At 38.5% G+C, this 27,982-nt stretch overlaps 2 protein-coding genes across 52 annotated transcripts in view; one reads left to right on the top strand and one right to left on the bottom strand.

Annotated features, from left to right (window-relative positions):
- RPS6KB1 (ribosomal protein S6 kinase B1) overlaps positions 1–21,310 on the bottom strand; it is a 202,166-nt gene extending 180,856 nt beyond the window's left edge. For 42 of the 43 annotated variants that reach the window (XR_007412981.1, XR_007412986.1, XR_007412988.1 and 39 more), the window contains exons 1-5: positions 21,170–21,310; positions 12,976–13,025; positions 11,647–11,767; positions 9,678–9,746; positions 526–673 (exon numbers count right to left, since the gene is read on the bottom strand). Coding sequence is in view for 6 of the 43 variants with exons in the window: in XM_025440653.3 (XP_025296438.1) it covers positions 526–673; positions 9,678–9,746; positions 11,647–11,767; positions 12,976–13,025; positions 21,170–21,310 (529 nt within the window). In the remaining 37 variants the exon portion in view is untranslated. Of the gene's footprint in view, positions 1–525; positions 674–9,677; positions 9,747–11,646; positions 11,768–12,975; positions 13,026–20,561; positions 20,659–21,169 lie in introns of those variants that run through there. The other variant, XM_049114160.1, reaches the window with a different exon arrangement.
- Positions 21,311–21,401: 91 nt separating this feature from the next.
- TUBD1 (tubulin delta 1) overlaps positions 21,402–27,982 on the top strand; it is a 31,462-nt gene continuing 24,881 nt past the window's right edge. For 5 of the 9 annotated variants that reach the window (XM_025440662.3, XM_025440663.3, XM_025440661.3 and 2 more), the window contains exons 1-4: positions 21,660–21,803; positions 23,001–23,216; positions 26,059–26,206; positions 26,999–27,215. In XM_025440662.3, coding sequence (XP_025296447.1) covers positions 23,045–23,216; positions 26,059–26,206; positions 26,999–27,215 — 537 coding nt within the window. In that variant the 5' untranslated portion in view covers positions 21,660–21,803; positions 23,001–23,044. Of the gene's footprint in view, positions 21,629–21,659; positions 21,812–23,000; positions 23,217–25,554; positions 25,579–26,058; positions 26,207–26,998; positions 27,216–27,982 lie in introns of those variants that run through there. The other 4 variants (XM_025440659.3, XM_025440658.3, XM_025440657.3 and 1 more) reach the window with 4 other exon arrangements.

Here is a 27,982-nt window from a genome sequence, read left to right as displayed (position 1 = left end):
TAAGAAGCAACAAGTTTCAAGGAGGTAGTAAGCCCTGGAAATTGTGGATGTCTTCCTATGTAAACTGCTTGGTCTATCAAAAAGGTTACATTCAACCAAAAAATTACTCTGTTTAGAGATGCAATTCTAAAAATACTCATTATCTTAAATACTCTAAGTTTTTCATTTGAGTTTAGAAAGAAATGCTTTGGTGATTCATTTAAATTATAGTATCTTACCCGAGTACAGTCAACATGATGGCTATGTATCAATTAGGTGTTTCTTATTTTAAGTAACTGATTACAAGGGAATTAGGATTAAAGTAAAAGTTTACAGATGGGGGAAAAATTTAACCTTTAAAGTTTCCTTCATATTTGTCTGCAAAAAGAAACATATGGTCATATCTGAATTCCTTATGTCATATATTTATCAATTTTAAGAACTATTTAATCACATTGGGGAAAAAGCATTTTTCCATTGGAAAATATTGTTTGACCCAGTTTCTGGAGCAAATGCAAATAATTACACCAAACTGAGTGTACTGACCGCTGAGATACTCAAGGATGAGGTAGAGTTTTCCACCGGTCTGAAAGGCATAAATTAAATCCACAATGAAGGGATGCTTTACTTCCTCCAGAATATTCCGTTCTGCTTTTGTATGAGCTGTATCTTTAGCATTTCTTACTATCATTGCCTAAAGGAAAAGAGATGATCTATAAGAACAAAACAGTAGACATTTTTATTCTATAGTAACTGGAAAATCTATTTTGTGCTTCCCTTGCCAATATTAAACTACTAATCATAGTTTCCACTAGAGACTGAGATAGGAGTAATGGAAGACATTCACTTCTCATATATATATCTGCACTCTTTGGATTTTTTGCAGGGATCATGTAAATGACAACCTAAAGATAGATACCTTTTTAAAAAATGTAAACAGATGAAGTTTATTCATATATTCACAACTGTTCAATGTCTACTATGCTACAGGCTCTGTAATAAGAAGGAAGAACTAACAGAAGTCTCCAGCCTACAGGAGTATTAAGTCTCAGGGAAAAGAGAGAAGTCAATGTAGGTAAAGCACAAGGTGCTATAGGATAACACAGGAACTGCATCTGACCTGGCAAGAAGTGTTCCTGGAGGTGGCAATACCTAAGCTGTATTATGAAAAATTATTAAAATGAAATGTAGAGGGTAAAAAAAAAAAGCATTTCCAGTGCTTGACAGGACATGTATAGGGAATCTATAAGTAGTTCAGTATGGTTGGAAGTGGCTAGAGATTAGGCTGGAGATGTAGGTGGAGACCAGGGAATGGTAGGCCTAGGTATCTAGGCAAAAGCATCTGAATCTTATCTTAGAGGCAGAAGAAAAATGTTGAGGTTCCAGAAATGAATAATCCTTGGCTTGAAGACAGACAGTTTTAGTAGCAGTGTGGAGTTTTAGGGAAGAGATGAGACTAGTTAGGAAGCCGGTACAGTAAACTAAGTAAAGTGAGATCTCTAACTAAGGAAATGAAGCTGGGGGGTACCTGGTGGCTCAGTCGACTCGTCAAACATCTGACTCTTGATTTCAGCTCAGGTCATGATCTCAGGGTTGTGAGACTGAGCCCTCCACTGGGCTCCACACTGGGCATGGAGCCTGCTTAAGATTCTCTCTCTCCCTCTCCCACTGTGCCTCCCTACCCCCACTCTCTAAAGAAAAAAAAAAAAGGAAAAGAAAAATGAAGGTGGGGAAAAAAAAAAGGAAAGATAAAGATGTGTCATCAGCACTTGCTGATGAGGTTGAGAAGAAATGATGATACCGTGGTTTCTTTGTAAGTAATAGGATAATGGTTAGTTATCATTCAATAACAGACAATGGAAGTTAAGAAAATCTTTTGGGAAAATGATGTATTGTTTTGGACATGGTAAGTCTAAATTCTAGGACTAAGTTCTGGCATATCTCCAGTAACATGAAAAAGCATACACACAAGATTATTAGTTGCAATATTATTTGTAAAAGTAAAACGTTAGAAACAACCTTAATGCCCATGCATAAAACTTTTGCTGAAAACCTATGGACTACCTAATGTGCAAAAAAAGCTATAAAAAGAATGGTAAATGTCTCTAAAGCAAGGTACAAAACAGCACATATATATATGGCATATCAGTATCACAGTAAACTATCTTTTGTGTAAAAAAGGGGGAATATGTATCTGTAACTCCTCATATCTTCAATAATTAATGCAACTGAGATAAACCAAAAGCTAATGACAGTGGAAAGATAAGAAAAGTAATGGGACTAGACTTCTGAGTACACCTAAGTAAAATCTCAATGATTTTAGCATTCATTTTTCTCTCTTACCTAAATCAAAAATTATTTTGGTTACAAAAGGGAGGTTTTTGAATTCTGAACCACATTAATGTTTTATACATTCCAAAATTAAAATTAAGTCAACAAGGATGGGGAAGAAATAAAACTGAATACAACAGAAATACATAAATGTAATTGAGTATTACCCTGATAATTTTACTACAGGAGAAAAAAGACATTTAAATAACTTTAAACTGCACATTCTTACTGACATATATTTAAGCATAACAAAAATAACTGCACATTCTTACTGACATATATTTAAGCATAACAAAAATTGCAAAGAAACTGCACACTTAGTAGGTTTGTACTTGCTAGTATTATTAATATTGCAATTCTCAAGCTATTATGCATATATTGTACAACTGAGCAAAGGAGTCAATTTATCGATGTTGCTACCAGGTTTCTCACTGTGGAAAACCAGAGATGTAAACATGGACTGAGAGAAGAAAAGCCATATGGAACTAGACTGGAATTAGGGATATCAATATGAAGCCATAGTTAAAACAAAACAGGGACGCCTGGGTGGCTCGGCGGCTGAGTGTCTTTTGGCTCAGGGCGTGATCCCGGGGTCCCGGGATTGGGTCCCACGTCAGGCTCCCCGCATGGAGCCTGCTTCTCCCTCTGCCTGTGTCTCTGCCTTTCTCTGTGTCTCTAAGGAATAAATAAATAAAATTTAAAAAAAAACACAAAAAAACCTCCTAGCTCTACCCACTGAAAGAGCCATAAACAATGGCACTTTAGTAGTAGGAAGCATAGCTGGCACCCAGATCTTGGTTTCTCCACCAAAAGAAACCAGGGTTCCCTAGAGAAAAAAAAGATGGTTCTAAGCCAGGGTCTGGTAAAGTGCAAGGTAAATTTGGAGCACTCTATTATACCAAGAAGTACTCAAAAACCACCAAGGACACGTCAAAAGGACATAGAAGACATCTTAATAGAGCTCACTCTAGCAAAATTTGGGATAATGTGAGAACAAAAATGAATAATGAAAGAAATAGATACTATTCTGAAAAAAAAAAAAAGTTCATACTGACTCTTAAAAAATTAAATTTAGGAACACCTGGGTGGCTCAGTGGTTGAGCATCTGCCTTCAGCTCAAGGCATGATCCTGGGGTTCAGGATTGAGTCTCACATCTCCCTGCTTCTCCCTCTACCTGTGTCTCTGCCTCTCTCTGTGTGTGTCTCTCATGAATAAATAAATAAAATATTTTAAAAAAATGTAACTGTCATGAAAGACAAAAAAAAAAGCACTGTTTATCAATGTTAAGTTTCCCAAATGCGATCATCACACTGTGGTTATATATGAAAATGCCCTTACTCTTAAGAGATACAAACTAAAGAAAATAAGGGTAAGATACTGTATCTACAATTAACTTTCGAATTGTATGGCAAAAGAATAAAAATTTTGAATATGCATAAATATACATATACACGGAAGGGATGGAGAAAGTGAGGGGCAAAGAAAATATGGCAAACTTAACTGGTGTTCACTATAGTATTTTTGCAACTCTTTGGAAAGTTTGAAAATTTTCCAAGATTATTTTTTAACTGCTCAGGAGGTCTGGATTTTTTACAAGTAATTTTGAGAAAGTGTGTGAAGCAAGAAACTAAGAGATAAGAAAAATTAGTAAAGCAGAATCATAGAAGTCAAGAAAACAGAATTTCAAAATGGTATGGTCAATAGCTTCAATGTAACAGAGAGGTAAACTAAGAATGATGAATTAAGTAAAGACCATTGGATTCAGCCATTAGGAGACTCGTGGTGACATAGGGGACAAGAGTTTCATTGAAATAATAGAGTCACTGAGTCAAAATATAGTGACTGAAAAATAATAAAATATGATTTCTCAAGAAATTCAGCTATGAAAGGCAGAAAGGGTGGAAGCTATTTGTGTGAAGGATCTGTTCTGCTAAATATGGCAAAGACATGAATATATTTAAACAAAGAAAGAAGTCAGGATAGAGAATGGAAAAAAGAGAAAGTAGTGACAAAGACCTCTAACAGGCAGAAAGGGATGGATGGGATCCAAAACCTAAAGAGAGGGCTTAACCTTGGAAAGGAGAAGGAATACACCTCACTAACACTGGAGAGAAGGAAGTAGACAGGTGAAAATGCAGATCAGTAAGGTATTAGGAGTAGGGATTAGAACAGAAAGTGGAAGGTAATCATATATAACAGCCTGAAGTGGAAGGTAATCACACATAACAGCCCCTAATAGGAAAAGAGGCAGTCTACTAAAAGAGGTAAGAGGGACTGCTAGCAAAGTTATAGAGAAGGAAGAAGTTGTCTAAAGACATGTAGAAAAATAGCTGGTAAATACTGAGTCAGGGAGTATGAATTTGTCCTAGCAGCAACCTATATGTTTATGATTTCTGCCAGCAATGTTCAGTAGTTAAGATACATAAATAAAGGAGCATTAACAATTAAACTATTAAGAGTAAGACTTTCCTAAACAAAAGGTCAATGGCAGGGGCAGCCCGGGTGGCTCAGCGGTTTGGTGCCACCTTCAGTCCAGGGCCTGATCCTGGAGACCCCGGGGTGGAGTCCCACATCGGGCTCCCTGCATAGAGCCTGCTTCTCCCTCTCTTTCTCTCTCTCTGTGTCTCTCATGAATAAATAAATAAAATCTTTTTTTTTTTTTTTTTTAAAAAAAAGGTCAATGGCAGATCATGCTGATTAGGCTGGATTGAGAATAAAGTGAAATAAGAAGGAGGTTAAGAACTTTAGAAGAAAAAAAAAAGTCAAAGAACTAAGAGGCTGAGAGCCAAAGACCAAGCATTGTGGGAATAAAGTGAGAACGTTATTGTTCTATTATAGTCCAATACTTCAGAGGTGGAGAATACAGCTATAGGGGCTGGAAAAGTAGAATGGAAGTGAAAGCTGATGGAGTTGAGAGTAAGGAATTAGAAAGCTAAGCTACTGATTACTTATTTAATATAAGGACAGTGAAGACATTCAAGATGACAAGGCTTAGAAGTGAGGGAAAAAAATCATAAAGGGTAAGGGAAGTTTCAAACTTAAAATAGGATTTTGACCACAAGATAGAAGAGAAATTGTAAGAATAAGCTTAATAGTTCTTCCCTTGAATTATATGGTAAGCAGAGTGAAAGGGAGAGACCACATTTGCCTTAAATGCTAAATCCTAGTATCTAGCATAATGCGTGGCACAGTGCCAGTTCTCAATTGATTTAATAAAAGGAGGAATGGAAGAAGTATGACCCACAAACCTTTAGCCAAAGGGTCTAAAATTTCAGTGTGGACTGAACTAATGACATGGGCAATAGTATTTTGCTCCCAGGTTACATTTTGGTTGCAAGTGGTAGGAAAGAGAAATAGTCTTTTCCTCAACATTCCACCCTGAGAAAATACCCAAATAGTACTATTCCTGTAAAAAATTCCAGGAGAACTGATAAATTCAGACAGCCTGTCCAAATGGAAACACCTCATTTAAGATAAGGAGACACATGGTTCTACTCTGATTTCATCTTCAAGGCTGGAAACAGATAATGTTCTTACCACACACCGAGTTCAGAAGGGGTAGCATGCTCTGCTTCTAGGATAATAAAACCAGAATAAAGAAACCCAAAGGCAGCATACAGCATCTTATCTAATTAGGAATTAAAATTCTGGACTTAACCCTATCAACTTCTTCACTTTCATTATTTACACTGTGAGCTTGTCTTGAGGGACAGTAAGGAAAACATGAGACAATATCCGATTCTCTAGCCAGGCTTGGGGAAAGAAAAACCCTGAAAGTGGGAGGGAGTGGTACCTAAGCAAAAAGAGAGGCAAGTTAGGTCTTGGATGTCTGGCCCAAAAAGGATGACTGACATGTAGCAGTAATTAAGTCTATGGATTTCCCAATACACTGTGCCCAACCACCATCAGTGGAAATATTACACCTTATTCTTTTCATTGAAGATACACATGCCAGGAACACACTTCACTCAAGACAGGATTATGACTAATAATGGTCAGCCCTGATTATAAAATATATCAAAAGGAATAAATTAACCTAAGAATCTTAACCAGAACTTCAACATTTCTAAAACAAGCATTATTATACTGTCTTCAATCCTAAATCTAACATGTTTTACAGATCAAAACATCATTCATTAATCTCAAAGGATTCCAATGGAAAAGCCAGACAGCAGATTAATACTGCCTTATTGATACAGAAAGTGATGTTCAGAATATCTGAACCACTTCTCTTAAGACAATCACCAGGGGTGATCCTGGCTGGCTCTGTCAGAACAGCAGCAACTCGATCTCAGGGTCATGAGTTTGAGCCCCACACTGGGTGTAGAGATTATTTAAATAAATAAACTTTGAAAAAAAGACAATCACCAATAAAGTTGTGGTCATATTTGTTCCTCAGCTTTTAAACTAGTAAGTCATGTATATTGCTTAAGTAAAAATCAGGAGGATAAAGATCAAAGTATTACAAACCCTGTAATTTTTGTTAAAAGTCATTTTGATTGTCTTTTTTTTTTTTAAGATTTTATTCATTTATTCATGAGAGACACAGAGAGAGAGAGAGACAGGCAGAGATATAGGCAAAGGGAGGAGCAGGCTCCTTGCAGAAGTCTGATGTGGGACTCAATCCCTGGACCCTGGGGATCACATCCTGAGGCAAAGGCAGATGCTCAACCACTGAGCCACCCAGGCATCCCTTGATTGTCTTTTAATATAGTTTTCTACTAAGACTTGTTTTAAGACAGCGTGATTTTTTCAGAAATCAGTCCCAAACAAAAAGAACAAGAAACCAAATACACATGATGCATTTTCAATCAAACTAGGAAACCCAACAAACTCCATTACCTCAAAAGGTGAAGAAAACAGAGCAGGAAAATGCAATGGTATGTGACTCAGTGGAGTAGTGCATGATCAAACCTAAATGCCCGTACAGAGAACTCAAAAGAAGTTGATTATCACCTATAGAACCCAGCAGGTTCAAAACTAAAGGCAAAAATAAAAAGCAAAAAGGGGGGGAAAAATGAGTCATTAGAGACTGCAAAGGACTAAAAACAAGTAGATGACTACTGCTTGGAAAGGTGTACTCTCCAGAAAAAAAAAAAAAAAAAGAGTGAAGGATCAGATACAGAGTGAAGTGCTAAAGGAAAGACTTGACTTCAGTGTAAGTCTGCATGTTGAAAAATTAAGATCTCCATCTCTTCTCTTCCATCCAGCTCCAGAATGCTTTTTCTAGGCAAAAGAATATTTCTCAGCACTAACTGACCTACAGACAATGATATTTGGACGTTCTCAGTCAATTGGCAGCTCACCACGTAACTGTCCTACACAAAAGGAACTTCTGATCAGCTTTTCAGAATTCTACTCTTAAATACGAACAATCAGTGAAGGACACCAGGCAGCTAAACAAGGCCTTTGGCATGGAAGAAAAAGACTAAATCAAACTCAAAGAAAAAGAGATACAATGCATATGGCAAAAGAACATTTCAAAGAATAATCATCAATACCCTCAGAAAAATAAGAAAAGATTATGTACTCATAAAATAGGTTGCTATAAAAAGAAAATATGACAAAGCTCTGGGGAACCACAAATATAATGTTACAAAAATCAGTAAAAGGATTAGAAAATAAATTTCTAGAAAAATCTCAAAGTAAACAAAAAGACAAAGAAATGAACCAATAGAAAGGATAAGAAAAATAGTTATCAGTCAGTCCAGGAGGTCCAACATCCAACTGACTATAAATCCAAAAAGAGAAAACAGTAGAGGAAGAAATATCAAAGACCATATAAGGAAACCTCCTAGAGCTGAAGGACTGAAACTTTTAAGATAGAAAGAGTAAAAAAAATAATAAAGATCAAAGCAAGATAAATATAACACTGTAAGAAATTTAGAACAACAGAAATCAAAAGAAAATTGTAGATATCTTTAAAGAAAAACAGATCTCTAAAGAACACCTGGGTGGCTCAGTCAGTTAAGCATCTGCCTTCCAATCAGATCACAATCCCGGCATTCTGGGCTTAAGCCCCACGTTGGACTCCCTCCTCAGGCAGGGAGTCCTTCTCCCTCTCCCTTTCCCTCTCCCCCTCCACCTCCCCACTGCTCATGCTCTCACTCATTCTCTCTCTCTCAAATGAATAAATTTAAAATAAAGCCTTAAAAAAAAAAAAAAAAAAGATGGGAATCAGTAGTATGGCAAGGGACTCCTTAATAGAAACACTCAATGCAAGGTGAAAATAAAGCCAAATCCTGGGTGAAAATGATTTTCAACTTCAATACCACAGCCAAACAATTAAACAAGCATAAGAGTATAATAGAATTCTATTCTACTCTATTCTATTCTAGAATATAATTTCAAATATGCAATGCTTCCCCAAAAATTTACCTTCATGCACCCTTTCTCAGAAGCCATTGATAGATGGTTATCAACAGAGGGAACAAGGGCATAAACTAAGAAAAAGGAAGATACGGGATCCAGGAAACAAAGAATCCAACACTGATGGAGCCAAGGGCAGCTATGCCTAGAGACCTACCAATAAAGACAGGAACAGGGAACAGAAGGTTCTGATGGGATATCTACAGGAAAATAAATGGAACTGACAGGCTACCTGATAAGTGGGACCATAGAACACTGGTCTAAACAGTTGTTGGAAGGTATGATAAGACAAATAGTAGACTCAAAGAAAACAAAGTAAAATGAGAGGATGGAGAGAAGGGAGGAAGAAGTAAAACAGAGTAGAGTGGAAATCAATACATAATTCTAAAACTGCTGGATTAAGTGACAGAACATGCTTATTACTTAGAAATATGAAGATCAGAACGAAGAGCTAAAAAAGTTCCCTCAGAGGAGAATTAAAAGAGCTTTCCTTCCCATGCTCACCAAGGAAAAATAAAACGGGAATACCAAAAATGAAACAGTTCATAATCTAAGAGGACTTGAAATATTATGTTAAAAATACATTTTCTGGACTGAGAATTTTGGGCCAAAATATGGCTTTTATAGCAATTAACAATAAAGTTGAGGAGGGGGATCCCTGGGTGGCGCAGCGGTTTGGCGCCTGCCTTTGGCCCAGGGCGCGATCCTGGAGACCTGGGATCGAGTCCCACGTCGAGTTCCCGGTGCATGGAGCCTGCTTCTCTCTCTGCCTGTGTCTCTGCCTCTCTCTCTCTCTCTCTGTGTGACTATCATAAATAAATAAAGAAAAAAATATTAAAAAAAAAAAAAAAAAAAAGTTGAGGAGGGGCACCTGGCCAGCAGAGTCAGTGGAACATGAAATTCCTGATCTCAGGGTCTTGAAGTTCAATGCTGGGCATGGAGCCTACTTTAAAAAAAAAAAAAAAAAAAAAAGAACAAAGAGGAGGGAGGGAATTACCTTTTTAAGCACCTTCATGGCAAATATTTTCCCAGTATTTGCTCCTGTTACTTTTCGTACTTGAAAAACCTGGATAAAAAGAAATAAAAGTGTTTGTGTGTTATTAAAAGCTAAACTATGCTAGTTACACTCCCTTAATTCCTGTTTATAGGAATGATACAATAGTTTATATTCTTAAAGAAACTAGTAATACAAAGGCTGTGAAAAAATGATGAACTAAAAGAGCAGATTATATTAAAGACTTAGTAATGAAATCTGCTAAACATGGGACTGTCCAATTTGGTCTGCTGACATCTGGTGGCAAAGCTGGTTAGTGACCATCCAATGACGGGCACTCTAACTTCATACACAAAATCCAAGTTTGCTCAGAAAAAGCTTTAATCAGGGTTCCCAGAAGCAGAATAACAAAAGTAAAAATTATAAAATATTTTATAAATTTCTTCCAGGAATACCACTATTCTTGCTTCTCATAAAACTTTAATAATAGTTGACATTTACCTATTCCCTAAAATGGCTATGTAAGACATTATCATGCAACAGCTAAAATAATGTGAGACTCAAAGTGCATATGTTCCACATCTGAGATGATTAGAACACACTAGAATGCATCCTTAAGCCTAAGAAAAAACTACAAATGTCATGCTATGAAAAAATTAACACTACACAGTAGCATAAATAGTCCTTAAACTTAATCCTAACTACTAAAATGTTATCCAAATTCTATCTCTGGATAAAGAATAGCTAGCTAGGTATAAATTTTTTTAGGCAGAATACACAAAGGTGAGGTAATAAATTAGAAAGCCTTGGGCAAAATATGAAGCTAAGAAGTTCTCTTCATTTTTCTTCTCCCTTATATTATATATATAATATAATATATAATATTCTTTAGCTTCCTTAATGTTCCAAATACTTCAAGTAAAAGAAATACAATTCAGGGATCCCTGGGTGGCGCAGTGGTTTGGCGCCTGCCTTTGGCTCAGGGCGCGATCCTGGAGACCCGGGATCGAGTCCCACGTCGGGCTCCCGGTGCATGGAGCCTGCTTCTCTCTCTGCCTGTGTCTCTGCCTCTCTCTCTCTCTCTCTGAGTGTGACTATCGTAAATAAATAAATTTAAAAAAAAAAATGAAAAAAAAAAGAAATACAATTCAGACGTAGGTCTCAGTAACAGATAACAATTTAATGTGCCAAGCCTCTTAAAAGTAAGGAGTGGTATCTCTTTTAAGAGGATACCTATAGAGGATACCATTTAACCAAAAGAAGGAAGGATTCCTCTAATAATAGACTTTGCCTGGCATAGTTGCCAATTTATTCAACAAATATTGACTGAGTGCTTGTTATGTGTCAGTCTTTTATGTGCATGGTGGTAGAAAGAGAAGTTCTAAGTTCTGTACATTCCTCAAATAATGCCAGGTTAAGTGATCACATCCTTTGCTTGATAGCTAACAAAGATTAAAGAGGACTGCTGGGGCAGCCCGGGTGGCTCAGTGGTTTAGCGCCGCCTTCAGCCCGGGGTGTGATCCTGGGGTCCTGGGATCGAGTCCCACGTCGGGCTCCCTGCAGGGAGCCTGCTTCTCCCTCTGCCTGTTTCTGCCTCTTTCTGTGTCTCTTATGAATAAATAAATAAAATCTTTAAGGGCAGCCCCGGTGGCGCAGCGGTTTAGCGCCGCCTGCAGCCCGGGGTTTGATCCTGGGGACCCTGGATCAAGTCCCACATTGGGCTCCCTGCATGGAGCCTGCTTCTCCCTCTGCCTGTGCCTCTCTGCCTCTCTCTCTCCCTCTCTCTCTCTCTCTCTGTGTGTAAATAAAATCATTTTAAAAAAATAAAATAAAATCTTTAAAAAATAATAATAAAAATAAAAATAAAGAGGACTGCTGAACCAGGGTATAAAAATTAACCTACCCCCCCCCCCCCCAAAAAATTAACCTACCCAAGACAGACAACAGCTCTTATTTCAAAAACACTTCCTACCTTTCCATAGCCCCCTTTACCAAGTACCCGAAGTAGCTCAAAACATTCTGGTCTGATTTTTTCTGGCCCTCTGTTCACACTAGTTTCCGAAATTTCAAACTTCTCACAATGTTCCATGCCACTAGGGAGAAAAGTAAAGCCAAAAGTAAATTCTCAAAAAGTTAAATCATCTTCAGTTTACTATAATTGTAATCCAAATAAGTAAAAAGGAAAAAATACATAACAGCCAAATTTACTATCCATGCTCTCAGTAAGGATTCGATGACATGGTAGGTCAAGATTAGGCTGGTTTGATACTTATCTGCTTATTTACAGAATATGCTATTATTTATTTTTGTAAGCATCAAGCATCCCCAAATTAAGATAAATTAGAACAAGCTTATTAAGTTGACAAAGGAAAAAAGTCTTTTGGTTATTCATATTTAGTTCATTTGAAATGTCTGTAAGACTAGATATTACCCAACTTCAGAAAATCTGGGAACTTTCTAAAAGTACCCAATTAGTTCAAGTCTTTATGCTGCAAAAATTCTTGCTAATAAAATATACCCATGAATCCTTCCAATCTACTATTAGATGGATTTAAAGACTCCAAAAGTGGCACTTAAGTGGCAATTTGTCCCTTAAATGTTTTTTTACATGAGTGATCTTGGTCTACCCCCATCCATGGTTTTTACTTAAGGTTGGTGTACAGAGCAGATTAATCATCATACTCGCCTAATAGAGTTTGCCTAAAATGACTTGAGTTGCACAAATCTCTGTATGAATGATGTATTACAAGCAAAACAAAAAGGATTTGGCTTTGGAAGGTTATTTCTAAAAAATTTATTTCTATTAAAATTTTATCTCGGGGGATCCCTGGGTGGCGCAGCGGTTTGGCGCCTGCCTTTGGCCCAGGGCGCGATCCTGGAGACCCAGGATCGAATCCCACGTCGCGCTCCCGGTGCATGGAGCCTGCTTCTCCCTCTGCCTGTGTCTCAGCCTCTCTCCTCTCTCTGTGTGACTATCATAAATAAAAATAAAAAAATTAAAAAAAAATAAAAAATAAAATAAAATTTTATCTCTATTAACCTAATTAAAATTCCTGACTCATTCAGATTCATTTTCAGTATATTGTAAATCAGAATGAATAGCTCTCTCAAAATCTATATATATGACCTCAAAACCCAGGATATATTACTATATTGACGCTAAAGTCAATAAACTAAGTTTACGTATATGACTGGATAATTAAGAACAGGTTATTGGAATCGCATGATGGCTACAAACTAGAAGTGATAAAACCTACTTGTAAGAAACATAGCACAATGAAATCTTTTCATATAAACTTACAGTTCATATGGTCCAACTCCCCCATGGTCCATGCTTTCATTTAACTGACCCTGAAAAATACATTAAAGTTGTAAAAATAATCTCATAAACATAAAATCAAAATACTTAATGTTTTACTCTACTACTAAAGGAGAAATGAATGAAATAAACCAGCTTAAAAATTCTCTATATTTTAATTATCGGCAAATGTGGTGATGAACAAAATAAGGTAGACAAGATTATAGGGGTTTCACTTTTAATTTTCTGTGACAATTAAGCTACAGATGCTACTCATCAATGATCTACAAAACTAGGTGATAGCTCCTTCAAAAATTACATTTATTCAAAAGATACATCTTGTGTATTATGAAACTAAAGACACCATAGTCTAAGTATGAGTTACTAAATCAAATGATTTACATAAAGTTATCAGCTATTCTGATATGATTCTGATATGCAAGACTAACATAACATATGTAACTACAACCTAACTAAGCCTAAGGTAACCACAAATAGTCCGAGATACTATAGTGTACAATGTGGCTGTACACAAATTAAGCATCACCCTCAAATTGTCAGGAATCACACTAGCCAAACATTTATTCTGGCCATAGTATAAATGGGTGCAAAATTTAATTAACTTTCTGCATGCTAAAAAAAAATAAAAATAAATAAAAAAACTTTCTGTATGCTAACACTGAACAATTTAAAAACAAAATTAAGATAACTGTTCACAATAGCATCAATAAGAATAAAATAGCATCAATTAGAAAAAATTTAACAAAGTATAAGACTTATACATTTGATAACTGTAAAACATTGCTGAAAAAATTAAATAAGATCTAAATAAATCAAAAGACATTCCATGTTCACGGATCTGACAACTTAGTATTGTTTAAGATAGTTATACTAGCCAAATTGGTCTACAGATTCAACTCAATCCTATCAAAATCCCAAGTTACTTTCTTACAAAAATTGGGAAGCTGACCATAAAATTCATGCAGAAATGCAAGGGACCCAAAATAGCCAAACAATCTTGAAGAAGGAGAACAAAGTTGGAGAATTGACATTTCCTAATTTTAAAATGTACTACAAAGCAACAGTAACCAAGACAATGTGGTACTGTGATAAGAACAGACATATAGATCAATGAAATAGAATTAAGAGTCCAGAAACAAACCCTTACATTTATGGTCAACTAATATTTGACAAAGGTGCCAAGAAAATTCAATGGGAAAGAGGCAGTCTTTCAATAAATGGTGCTGGGACATCTGGATATCCACATGCAAAAAAATTACTTTGGTTCCCCACTTTACACCATACTCTACCATACTAAAAAATTAACTTAAAATTGATCACAGGCCTAGAGCATCTGGCTGGCACAGCTGGTTGGGTGCCTGACTCTTGGTTTCAGTTCAGATTGTGATCTCCGGGCTGTGGGATTGAGCCCTGCATTGGGCTTCACACTGAGCATGGAGTCTGCTTGGGGTTCTCTCTTCCTCTCCCTCTGCCCACCCCCACCCTCATGCTCTCTTTCTCTCTCTCTCAAATTAATAAATCTTTTTTTTTAAGATTTTATTTATTCATGAGAAAGAGAGAAAGAGAGCACACACAAGTGAGAGAGAGAGAAAACATGAGCAGGGGGAGAGACAGGGGAGAAGCAGACTCCTCCCTGAGCAAGGAGCCGACATGGGCTTAATCCTGGGACTGGGATCATGACTTGAGCAGAAGGCAGATGCTTAACTGACTGAGCCACCCAGGCACCCTAAATAAACAAATATTTTTTGAAAATTGATCACAGGCCTAAATATAAGAGCTAAAACTACAAAACCCTTAAAAGAAACCAAGGATAGCCAATGATTTCTTAAGACACATCACCAAATGCACAAACGATTCAAGAAAAAAAAAATCAGTAAACTAGATTTATTCAAAATTTAAAACTTTCGCACTTCAAAAGATACTATCAAGAAAGTGAAAAGAAAACCCACAGAATAAGAATATATAAAAGAACTTCTACAACTCAAAATTTAAAAATAACCCAATTTTGGGGGGCACCTGGGTGGCTCAGTCAATTAAGCATCTGCCTTTGGCTCAGGTCATGATCCCAGGGTCCTGGGATTGAGATCCATGGCAGGCTCCCTGCTCAGCAGGGAGTCGGTTTTTCCCTCTCCCTCTGCTCCTCCCCCCTGCCCTGCTGTCTCTGTCTCTAGCTCACTCTTTGTCTCAAATAAATAAAATCTTAAAAAACAAAACAAAACAGTATTTTAAAAATGGGTTAGAATTTGAATAGGTATTTCTCCAAACAATATACACAAATGGTCAATAAGCACTTGAAAAGATGTTCAACATCATCAGCCATTACAGAAATGCAAATGTAAATCAAAATCACATTGAGACACCCCTTGATAGCCACTAGGATGACTATAATTAAAAAGACAGAAAAATAAGTTTGGCAAGAAGTACAAAAATTGGAACATTCATACACCACTGTCAGGAATATAAAATGGTACAATCTCTTTAATAGTTTGGTAGTTTCTTCAAAAATTAAACATAGGCTTACCATATGATCCAACAAATCTACTCCCAGGTATCTACCCAAGAAAAATAAAAATATAGGTACCGCAAAGACTTGGGTACAAATGTTCATAGCAGCATTATTCACAACAGTCAAAAAATGGGAACTTCCATGAACATTAACTTGTGAACTGATAAATAAAATGTGGTTGATACATACAATGGAATACAACTTGGCTATATACACATACTATCACACAGATGATCTTCAAAACCGTTAAGTTAAATGAAAGAAGACAAACACAAAAGTCCACATACTGGATGATTCAATTTACGTGGCATGTCCAGAAAAGGCAAGTTTATAGAGATGGAAAGTAGACCATTGGTTATCTAGGAATAGAGGTGGCAATAAGGAGGGAGTATAAATGGGCCCAGTTTCTTTTAAGGGTGATATAAATGTTCTAAAACTAAATTGCAGTGATGGTTGTACAATTCTATAAATATACTAAAAGTCACAGAATTGTTAAAAAAAATAACTTGGCAGTAGAAATGCAGTTATTAATATTCTAAAATACAGCTTTAAAATGCCTATTCTTAACAAAATAAAATAAAATGACTATTCTTGGGGCCTGAGTTGGTTTAGCATCTATCTGCCTTTGGCTCTCAGGTCATGATCTGAGTCCTGGGATTGAGCCCCACATCAGGTTCTCTGCTCATGAGGATCTTGCTTCTCCCTCTCCTCCCTGCTCATGGTCTCCGTGTCTCTCTCTCTCTCTCTCAAATAAACAATAAAATCTTTTTGAAAAATAAAAAGAAGGAGCCCGCTTCTCCCTCTGCCTGTGTCTCTGCCTCTCTCTCTCTCTCTCATGAATAAATAAATAAAATCTTAAAAAAAAAAAGATTAAACTAAATGGATGCCTCAGTACAAGGGCAAAAAAAGTTCTTGCAGTTTCAACTTGAAACAGTTTCTTTTGGGGGCAGTGGTAGTTATGGTTAAAGGTTTGGTTAAAGGTTTGGTCATCTCTGGTGCTTCACATAATCACCTACGATGGCTTCACTTTTAAAGACCAAAGACTAACTTCTTTTAAATGCGATAAAACTGGTAATATATAATTGTTTTTACTTTATTTGTTGTTGTTGTTGTTTTGTTTTTACTTTAGTGTTAGTTTTACTTAATTTTAAATTAAAGACCACAGAGTAGTTAACACTAAACCATGACTTTGAAGCCACCTAGAAAGATATGCCCTGTGGCTATGTTTCATTTCCGGAGCCAGCCATGCCTGTATTACCACCTGCATCTGTGTTTATAACTTCCTACTGTTACCTTCTAGAGCAGAAGCATTTGAGGCACAATGCTTTTCTGCTACTCCATGTTACCTTCAGAAAAATCTCACATCAGAAGCATCAGGCTAACATCACATAATACATAGACAACTCTCTTTCATAGGAAACTTTCTAGTTAGATTTTTTTTTTCTGCTGCTTTAAGCTTTATGACCCATCCAATGCTTTTTTTTCCTGTACTATGATTGACAAAGTGAATCCTGCTCATCTAAGGTACTTTACAAGATATTTCAAACCAGCCCACCAAACGATTTCCAAAGTTCTAAATTAATATTGTATAAAAATTCAAGTTAATATGCCTAAAATCCCAATTAAAGACGGAAAATTTCAAAAAAAAAAAAAGACGGAAAATTTCATAAAAATGTAAATAAATTGTTAAAGAATAGGTGAAATATCTTTAATTCAGATATTCATTATACTGTTTATCTACTTGCCTGTTTGCTCAGTCATTTCCTTACAAAATAAGACTCAGTAACTCAATGAATTGGAAGAAAAGGAGTAAACATTGCCCAAAATCTTGAGCTGTTTGCCTATTGTAATGCAAGATATGTACTGATGAGAGATCTTTCTGTAATGTTTCATAACCATGAATATTTGCTCTAGCACTGCTTTTCAAAGCACTAAAAAACTGTAAACTTTTTATCCAATAAAAATCTGATATTCCAACCTGAAACCTATGCAATAAACTTCTGTGAGTACTTCAAATTTTGAATTAGTAAAAATTAAGGATTAAACTTTTCCGAGATCACGCCCGGAGTCAAAGGCAGATGCTCAACCTCTGAGCTACCCAGGCACCCCTCCTCTGGAGATTTTCATTAGATTATGAAGATATTGGAAACTTATTTTCTGTGGAGACACAAAGTTAAAAGTAATAGAAAAGTCTAATCCAAAAAAAAAAAAAAAAAGCAAAGTCTAATCCTTGGGACGCCTGGGTGGCTCAGTGCTTGAGCATCTGCCTTTGGCCCAGGGCGTGATCCTGGAGTTCCAGGATCGAGTCCCACATTGGGCTTCTGCAGGGAGCCTGCTTCTCCGTCTGCCTGTGTGTCTCTGCCTCTCTCTCTGGGTCTCTCATGAATAAATAAATAAAATCTTTAAAAAAAAATCTTTAGAGGAAAACTTGCCCTCAGTTTCAACTCAGTCTCCCCAAATCATACCATCACCAGTGAAAAGCAAACAAAAAAGACCTGGACCTACCCAGCCAGCTTCCCCTCCCCCAAAAAACCCTCTTACCCATTGCTTTTTAACACAGTCCTCTGAAGTATTCAAACAGGGTCTTTTTGGGACCCCTAGGTGGCTCAGTGGTTGAGCATCAGCCTCCAGCTCAGGGCATGATCCCGGAGTTCTGGGATCAAGTCCCACATCAGGCTCCCCTGTAGGGAGCCTGTTTCTCCCTCTGCCTATGTCTCTGCCTCTCTCTTGTCTCTCATGAATAAATAAATAAAATCTTAAGAAAAACCAACCAAACAGGGTCTTTTTTTAAAGTTAGGTAACAGACATTCAACTTTATCCATAAATGCATTCATTTACTGTCCTTTTGCTTTACTCAATGAAGAATTAACTATGCTGTATAAATACATATATTTGCTAATATAAATTTAGTCAGTGTGACATATCTAAAAAGGCATATATTTATAAATTTAAAAATCCTAGTTTCAAAAATGTAGCACCTCTGGTATAACTGCATTTAAGTCTCTAGGCATACATGAGGGTAAATCTGAACATTTGATTCCTTTGCAATGAGTAACACCAACAAGCTGTATTTCCATGAACTAGCTAACTGCTTAATATGCCAGAATATTTTAAGAGGGCAGTATTTTATATGGTTATTTCACATAATCCTCATTTTGCAGAGAACAAAAAAAAAGTCAGAAAAATTAAGCAATTTATTCTAGGTCATACAGTGACAATGCCTAGAGGGATCTGAATGAACTTGGCATACCACAAAGAAGTACAGTATGAACAAGACTAGTAAAAACAATGAAGAAGGTGTGCAGTGAAGTCTTAGGCTGAATGGAGTCAGAAGACACTACTAGTCAACTACTAGTTATCTATATGGTCTTGGGCAATCACCTGTTTTATGCCTCAGTTTCTGTACTATAAAATGAAGAAGTGGGACTACTCTAATGTGCACTGATATTTTAAAAAGTGTGTGTACTAAATGTATATTTACAAATAGCCAGATTTTCCAAGAATCTAAGCTTCTCATCCTTTAGAATTTTAAAATTTTATTTTAGAGATATCTGGATGTCACTGGCCAACTCAATCCCATTCTCAACTCTTTTTGCTTGTCTGTCCACCTTGAGGAACCTCTTAGAATAACATTCAAAAAAAAATATTTTCAACTCCAAAAAGCATTGCTAAGTAAGATGTATTTTGCTGTTCCTCAAAATCCTCTTTACCTTTGCTTTTTCTCCAAAGTTCTCCTTCCCAGGGTAGAGGCCATATTTCTTTTTCTTTTATATTTCTACCAATTTCTCTGGCCTCCTCTTCCACACACTCTCAAAAACCTGTTTGCTTGCATTTGCCAGCAAAATGAATGTACATGAGTAGGTGAAAAATACATCTCAAGGAGGGCCCAGTTCTTTTTTTTTTTTTTTTTTTAAGGTTTTATTTATTTATTCATGAGAGACACAGAGACTTAGGCAGAGGGAGAAGCAGGCTCCATGCAGGGAGCCCAATGTGGAACTCAATCTCAGGACCCCGGGATTACAACCTAAGAGGAAGGCAGACACTCAACAGCTAAGCCACCCAGGCACCCAAGGAGGTCCCAGTTCTTAAAAGAAATCTTAATTCAGTGTTTTACTTCCAAGGGCTTTAATGTCTCCTGAATTATCCAGCTTTCTCTCCTGCCCTGCTCCAAAGCCACTGCCATATGGAGCCAATATAGTTAATGAGAGTATGCAATACATAGTGAAAGTAATTCCATATTTGTTTCAAATTGTATGTAGTGTATCAGGTATTCCACTAAAAGGCTAACTGGAATTCCATACGCAAACATATTAAAAAGTACACATCTCAATACTTACCTTACACACTATGTGATTTTTATTTAGACTCATTTGATTATGAAAAGAATAATATTATTTCAGCCCACTTAGTTTCTTAAAATATCCAAAGCTCTTTACTTATAGTACCTGGATCTAGCAACAAGCAGGGCACAACTTACTTTCCAGAAGAGAAAATCAGGTGAGGAAAAGGGAAGCCCCTTACATAGAGCAAATATCTGACACCCGTCCTTAACTCATGTATTAACCTAGACAGTGGGATTCAGAACCTAAATTATCATGAGGTTATCACTGATGATCATTTGCCCACAATCAGTGATGTAGTATGACAGCAGTATTTTTGAACTTCAAGCACAATTTCTGATTTTTCAGTAAATTTATCTTGAAAAAAGAATATTCTTTATTCCATAAAGAATAACAAACTATTAAGACATCAATGGTAAAACCAAGCTATGTATTAGGAAAAAACAATTCTAAATTTAGTACCCTAAATTACAGCAAGGAAAGCCCTCACACCACCATTCACAAGTCTCAGTTCAAGCAATTTATTTTTGGCAAGCCAAATCACAGCTGTCAACGCTGGTTTTTTTCCACCCCAAAATTACACAAAGTATTTCGAAAAAATGTAGACATCTTCAACTAGGGGAAAAGTTACAAATACCGTGTGTCGTTTTAAGTGCTTAAAAAAAAAAAAAATCACACGGAAGGGGGGGTTAAAAAAAAAAAAAAAAAGCAAACAAACAAACCCTGGAAGATGCAGCAGAGCCCCCTTGCTCCCGAAATAAAACTCCTGGTGGCTGTAACAGCAGCGGCAGCGCTACTCCCGACAGAAGTTTTCAGCTGTCACTTCTAACAGCTGAGCGCTTCCTAGGAGAGAAGCGACAGGCCGAGAAGAGAGGTGGTTGTGGGAGGTCTGAAGATTTAATATATGAAATCTTATACCCGAAGGGAAACCCTTCCGCACTTCACCTGCACTTCAGGGACACCCAGAAAGCGCAGTCCCCCTCCCCCCAACACGCGCTTACACCACTCGCGCCCCGCCACACTGAAGTTCCACAGCTCGAGGAATCGACCACGCACCCCTTCTCGCCGCCTCCACGAATAGACTGCTCCGGGCTGCGCTGATCTGGGGCTACCGGCGCGACCTGCACCTGCGAGCCCCGCAGCGGCCTCACACCTAGTGCCAGGTCCGCCCCGCCCGCTCCCCCGCCTCGGACCGCGCGGCGCCTACGCTCCTCCTGGAGACTACACGCGCCCGCCCGGATCTCCGCGCTCTCGGACGCGCCGGGCTTCCAGGGCCCGCGCCGCCGCCCCGGCCCTGTCACCTCGGGCCCCCCGGGACCCCGGGCCTCACCCCCTCCTCCAGCTCATCCTCAGAGCCCGCGTCCTCTGGCTGGTCCAGGTCTATGTCAAACACTCCTGCCATGTCCTCAGCTTCCCTGTCTCGGAAGTCCGGCGCTGGGTAAAAGCCGTCCCGCCTCCGTCGTCGCCTCATGGGCCCGGACCCGCTGCAGCCACCGCCGCTGCTGCCGCCATCACCGGCTGCTTGGGCTCAGTGCGTCTGCGCCTAGGCCCTAGACTGGCTCCTCAAGTTCAGCGCTAGAGCATGCGTACAAGGTTCTGTGAAGCCTAAGTGTGGGCAATGAACATGCGTAGAGCTATCGCCTGGAACCGGGTGCTGGCAGAAACATGCGCAGAACCCCCGTCGAAGCCTCTTATGGTAGCTAGATCATGCGCATTGTTGGCCAAAGCGTTTGATGGGCAATGAGCATGCGTGCCATGTCTGAAGTTGATAAATTGAAATTGAACATGCGTAATTAACCTTTCTGAATGGGGCGGGGGGGGGGGGAACCCACAACAAAACTCTTCGTTTGTGAACATGCGCATTAGTTCTCCATAGCTTTTTTTGGTATTGAAAGTGAGCATGCGCATAATGAGGGGGTTGGCCCTCTGAAGTTTGAACAGAGCGGAGAGACGGCTGGTTTTGGGTCTGTCAGTGAGTGGGGTTTATGGGGAGCCTCTGGGACTGGTGGGGAAAGGGAGAAACTTACCTTTCAGAACCTCAGTTTCCTTATCTATAAAATGAGAATACCTAGTTTGCAGGGTTGTTTGAAAATTAAAAGTACAGTGTGGCTCGAAGATCATTGCTCTTTCCAGTGCTGCATAAACCTGGTGTGAGGTCTTTACCAAAAATTGTCTCATTTCGTTGTTAAAAGTGGTGAAGACTTGCTCTCCTATTTCATCTGACCCTCTCTTTCCAAGCTTTGTCTCCCTTGCTCTCTTGCCTAAGCTAAATGCAGTCTTTCTTATGTTATTGTAGTTACCAGGCAGAAGGTGATCAGTAGAGAAAGAAAGTCATTATTTAGAAGAGAGAGAAGGTTAATTAAATGTACAATTCTTTTTTCTTTTTTTAAAGATTTTATTTATTTATTCTTGATAGACATAGAGAGAGAGGGGCAGAGACATAGGCAGAGGGAGAAGCAGGCTCCATGCAGGGAGCCCGATGCGGGGACTCGATCCCGGGACTCCAGGATCACGCCCTGGGTCAAAGGCAGGCGCTAAACCGCTGTGCCACCCAGGGATCCCCTAAATGTGCAATTGTTGAGCTAACTTCTGCGTTTTGTGTGTCCCAGTAGTGTAAAGTACGTACTAGGAATTGCTTCAACTAACATTCGTTTTGTTTTGTTTTGTTTTGTTTTGTTTTGTTTTGTTTTAAATGCATGCTTAGGGGCACACCTGCCTGGCTCAGCAGTTGAGCGCCTGCCTTTGGCTCAGGTCGCCATCACCAGGGTCCTGGGATCAAGTCCCACATTGGCTTTCTGTGAGGAGCCTGCTTCTCTCTATGTCTCTGCCTCTCTCTGTGTGTCTCTCATGAATAAATAAAATAAATATCTTTTTTAAAAATGCATGCTTAGGGACACAGTGGATACAAATCAGATTTCAGTAACTATTGAGCTGTCTATGAATGCATCTGGGTACAGTAAATTCCAAATCCCAAAACTACGTAGAGAAAGAAAACAACTTCCTTGAATGATTAGCTGCTTAGACAACATACCTGTTAAATCTATAACACGTTATATGGCATTTTAAAATTAATTTTTTAATCTATGTACATATGACATTTTATTTGTTCTTTGTTTATTAGTACTGTAATGGTTCTCAAAGCCTATGTTTTTCTATTACAGGTTGCTTACTTTTTTGAGGGAATAGGTCTACTTTGCATCTCAGCATGTCAGTAGTAACAGTGCAACTTGGTCAGTGTGGCAATCAGATTGGTTTTGAAGTATTTGATGCTCTGTATAGTGACTCACACTGTCCCCAAGGACTCTGCTCTGAACGAGAAAATGAGGCATATCAAGCATCTTCCAAAGAAAGATTCTTTAGTGAGGAGGAAAATGGAGGTATGTGTGATCCATCTATAGTCCTCTCCTGTACTCTGACTCCTCTTCAAGGCCATTCTTCCACATGGTGTCTGAACCCCATTTCTTCACATCTTAATAGGGAATGACTTTGCTCTCCGCCCTTTTTTCTATGTTAACAACCTTTGCCTCTCCAGTGGCAACTTCCCCTCAGCACATGAGCATGCTCAGATCTCACCAATCTAAAACCAGCCAAATAGGGGCACATGGGTGGCTCAGTCAGTTAGCTGTCTGCCTTTGGCTCAGGTCATGGTCCCGGGATTCTGGGATCAAGCCTGGCATTAGGCTCCCTGCTCAGTGGGGAGTCTGCTTCTCCCTCTCCCTCTGCCTGCCGCTCTGCCTGCTTGTGCTCTCTCTCTGTCTCCATCAAATAAATAAATAAAATCTTTTAAAAAATAAGTACAAATTAAACCGACCAAACAACTTATGACTACAGCTTTTAAATTTTTTTTTTTTTTAAGATTTATTCCCTTGGGGATGTAGGCACTGTGGGGTGGTACAGAGTCCAAAGATTTGGAATAAGCTTTGCAATTTTTCTTTAGGTAAACTCTACCCCAATATAGGGCTGGAACTCATAACCCCTAGATTAAGTGTCCTTAAGTTGGATGCTTAACCGACTGAGCCAGCCAGGCACCCCAAGCTTTTCTTTTCCTACTTATCTCTTTCCCTTCCCATCTAAGATTCTCAAAGGTGAACCTCTTTAACCAACTTCAGTCCTGTTTTAGCCCTACACCCAATTGAAGTGCTCAAAGAAAAAAAAAAGTGCTCAAAGAACAGATCCTAGTGGGGTGCCTGGGTGGCTCAGTCGGTTAAGCATCCAACTCTTGATTTCAGCTCAGGTCATGATCTCAGGTGGTGAGATCAAGCTCTATGCTGGGCATGGAACCTGGTTAAGATTCTCTCCCTCTCCCTCTTCCTTTCCCTGCCTCCCTCTCTTAAAAAAAAAAAAAATCCTAGTAATCTTATCACAAGATCCAGTGACTTTTTCTTTTCCCAGTTCACTTAACTTCTCTCCTGGATTTTATAATATTAACTATAAAACTTCCTCCTTAAAACTCCTTAGGGGATCCTTGGGTGGCTCAGTGGTTCGGTGCCTGCCTTCGGCCCAGGGCCTGATCCTGGGGTCCTAAGATCGAGTCCCACATCGGGCTCCCTGCATGGGGCCTGCTTCTCCCTCTGCCTGGGTCTCTGCCTCTCTCTCTCTCTCTCTCTGTCTCTAATGAATAAATAGATAAAATCTTAAAAAAAAAAAAAAAAAAAAACACTCCTCCTTAGTCTCTGAACTTTTCTTCTCCAGTGGTTGCATCTCAAGCTCTCTCTCCTCTGTCCTCACTCATATATTTCTCTTTGGGCAATTTCAGTTACTCTTGTGATTTGCTACTTCTTTGACGCTAATGACTCAAATCTGTAGCCTAGCTTCTCTTCCAGGCTGCAGACTGATTAGTAGACATCCGCATCTGCATTCCCATGTGTACCTCAAGCTCAACATCTCCATACCCTAGGGCATTCATTATCTTTCCTTTAGAAGTTGGGCTCTTACTGCCCACATACTGTCAAACATAATGATCTGCTTTTTTTTTTTTTTTTTTTTTTTTTTTTTATGATAGGCACACAGTGAGAGAGAGAGGCAGAGACATAGGCAGAGGGAGAGGGAGAAGCAGGCTCCATGCACCGGGAGCCCGACGTGGGACTTGATCCCGGGTCTCCAGGATCGCGCCCTGGGCCAAAGGCAGGCGCTAAACCGCTGCGCCACCCAGGGATCCCCTGATCTGCTTAATTTACCTCCTACATATCTCTTCTCTTTCCATCTTCACTGTCATTGGCTTAGTTCTGGCTCTTGTCCTCTCTTACCTGAATTGTTTCAAGTCCTCTAGTTTCCCTGCCTTGACTCTTGTAAGTCTATCGTATCTATCCTCCACACTGCTGTATTTAGAAAGTCATCTGATGGGGCACCTGGCTGGCTCAGTTGGTAGAACATGCATCTCTTGATCTCAGGAGTTCAAGCCCCACGTTGGGTATAGAAATTACTTAAATAATAAATTAAAAATAATATAAGTCATCTGACTACTCCTCACCTACTTAACATTTTCAGTGGTTTCACATTATCTTAAAGAAAAAAATTTTAAGTTTTTTAGCACTGAATAACAGAATTTCTTAAGATCTGAGCCCTGTCTGCTTTCCATACCCATTCATTATTTCTTCTACCCTACCTACCCCCTACCCCCTCCTTCTCCATCTTCTGCTTCAACTATCGTGAGCAGCTTGTTGTACCCATGGTATTTCATACATCTGAATGTGCTACTTTATTAATGTGGATTCATCGTGGATCATATCACATCATACTGTGAGTAAGTTTTATCTCTTCCACTAGTCCATCTAGGGCTAGATTGATGTTGTCCATCTCTGTGTTCCCAGCACAGTATATGGCACATTGTAAGCTCTCAACAGATGTTTGTAGACCTGACCCAGTGATCATTTTAGCCCACATTGATTCATCCTGCTTAGCAGAATGCTAGGCATTATTAACCATCTGCATAGACTTGCTGCTGCCCACTTTAATTTCTAAGCAAAAAAAAAAAAAAATTTCTAAGCAATAGGACAGATCTTTCTATCCTCAACTTTTGTCTCCCTCTGCCTGTGTCTCTGCCTCTCTCTCTCTCTGTGTCTCTCATGAATAAATAAATAAAATCTTAAAAAAAAAAAATTTTTATCAACTTTTGGATTTCTTTTTCTTTCTTTTTTTTTTACCTATAAATTTGTACTCTGAAATAACCCAAATAAGATATATGAAATATTTTTCTTTTGGTCTTTTTCTTCCCTCTAGTTTCAATTGCCCGGGCTGTCCTTGTTGATATGGAACCAAAAGTTATCAATCAAACACTATCAAAGGCTGCCCAGTCTGGCCAATGGAAATATGCCCAGCATTCGTGCTTCTGTCAAAAAGAAGGTTCTGGAAACAACTGGGCCTATGGGTAAGAGTAATTCCTCATGATTTTTAGTTTAGATACAGCTACCTGGACAGCAAAGTTACAGCTATACTGTTTATATACCAAGCATATAATCTTGAAATTGCTATTTTAAAATTTAGAGGGTGACTTTACCAGAAGAACTTCTTCATTCCATTTCATACATGTCTGTGCTTCAGGTCCAGGTAATGATAAAACCAAAGCTCTCTTGCAACAGGGGTTTCCACTTCTTTCTTGTCATTCTGCCAACTAACTTATTATCAAAACAATATCTTTATCTTTATCTGGCAGGTATTCTAGCAAATAGGGAACACAGCAAGGCAGTAGTACATCCTGGGGTTCTTTGGAAAATTCCAATGCCTGAGTCTTACTTCCAGAAATTCTGATTTAAGTGGTTTATGGTGAAGCCTGGATCTTGGGATTTTTTAAAGCTTCCCTCAGTGATTCTAATGTGCAGCCAAGTTTGAGAACCACTGCTGTAGGAGTATTATTATGAATATTGAATATTATTTTGCACCATAAACTTGCAGAACATCCTGGTATTGAAGTCTTCAATTATAGGAATGGCCTAGAAAAGAGAATTTTCTGTACCCAGCAGTCCTATTCACCTCTTAAATATATTTAACTTGTATATTTTAAATTTTAAATTTAATCTATCAAGGCACCTGTATCTCTCATGAGAGTTAATTCACATCCATGGGTTTAAAAAACCTTATCTATCCTATATCTTCCTCTCTGCATTGCCTCTTTCTGAGTAAACTGAAAGGTGTTTGTGTTTGTTTCTTTTGTATTGCATAGTTACTCTGTTCATGGACCCAGGCACGAAGAATCTATAATGAACCTCATCCAGAAGGAAGTAGAGAAATGTGACTCTTTGAGTGGTTTTTTCATCATAATGAGTATGGCTGGGGGCACAGGATCAGGGCTAGGAGCCTTCGTTACACAGAATTTACAAGATCAGTACTCAAACTCTTTGAAAATGAATCAGATTATATGGCCTTATGGAACTGGTGAGGTATGAACATATTAATTGAAAATTTTATATTTTGAGGGTGCCTGGCTGGCTCAGTCAGAAAAGCACAAGACTATTGATCTCAGGGTTGTAAGTTCAAGCCCCACAGGGGTGTAGAGATTACTTAAATAAATAAAACTTCTAAAAAAAGAGAAAATTTTAGGGGCAGCCCGGGTGTCTCAGAGGTTTAGCGCCACCTTCAGTCCAGGACCTGATCCTGGAGACCCAGAATCGAGTCCCATATCAGGCTCCCTGCATGGAGCCTGCTTCTCCCTCTGCCTGTGTCTCTGCCTCTCTCTCTCTCTCTCTCTCTCTCTCTCTCTCTCGTGAATAAATAAATAAAATCTTAAAAAAAAGAGAAAATTTTATATTTTGTATTTGCAGTGAAATAAATATAGGTAAAAAATTGATCTCCCCCTTTCTTTGGAATGTCAAGTTACTACATCAGGAGTCATTCACTATATAATATGGCACTTTTGTGAACAATTCATTCAACTTTGATTAAACTTTTCCAAACACATGAGGTGTCCTTGTTTTAAAAAATTCCAAAGAAGGGGCACCTGGGTGGTCAGTGGTTGAGCACCTGCCTTTGGCTCAGGGTATGATCCTGGTATCTCGGGATCAAGTTCCACATCAGGCTTCCCACAGGGAGCCTGCTTCTCCCTCCTCCTGTGTCTCTGCCTCTCTCTCTCTCTCTCTCTCTCTCTGTCTATCATAAATAAATAAATAATTAAATAATTAAATAAATATTTAAAAAAATTTCTGAAGAA

This window comes from Canis lupus, chromosome 9, assembly GCF_003254725.2.
Source record: "Canis lupus dingo isolate Sandy chromosome 9, ASM325472v2, whole genome shotgun sequence".
Classification (NCBI taxonomy): Eukaryota; Metazoa; Chordata; class Mammalia; order Carnivora; family Canidae; genus Canis; species Canis lupus.
This window is presented reverse-complemented; position numbering and strand designations above follow the sequence as displayed.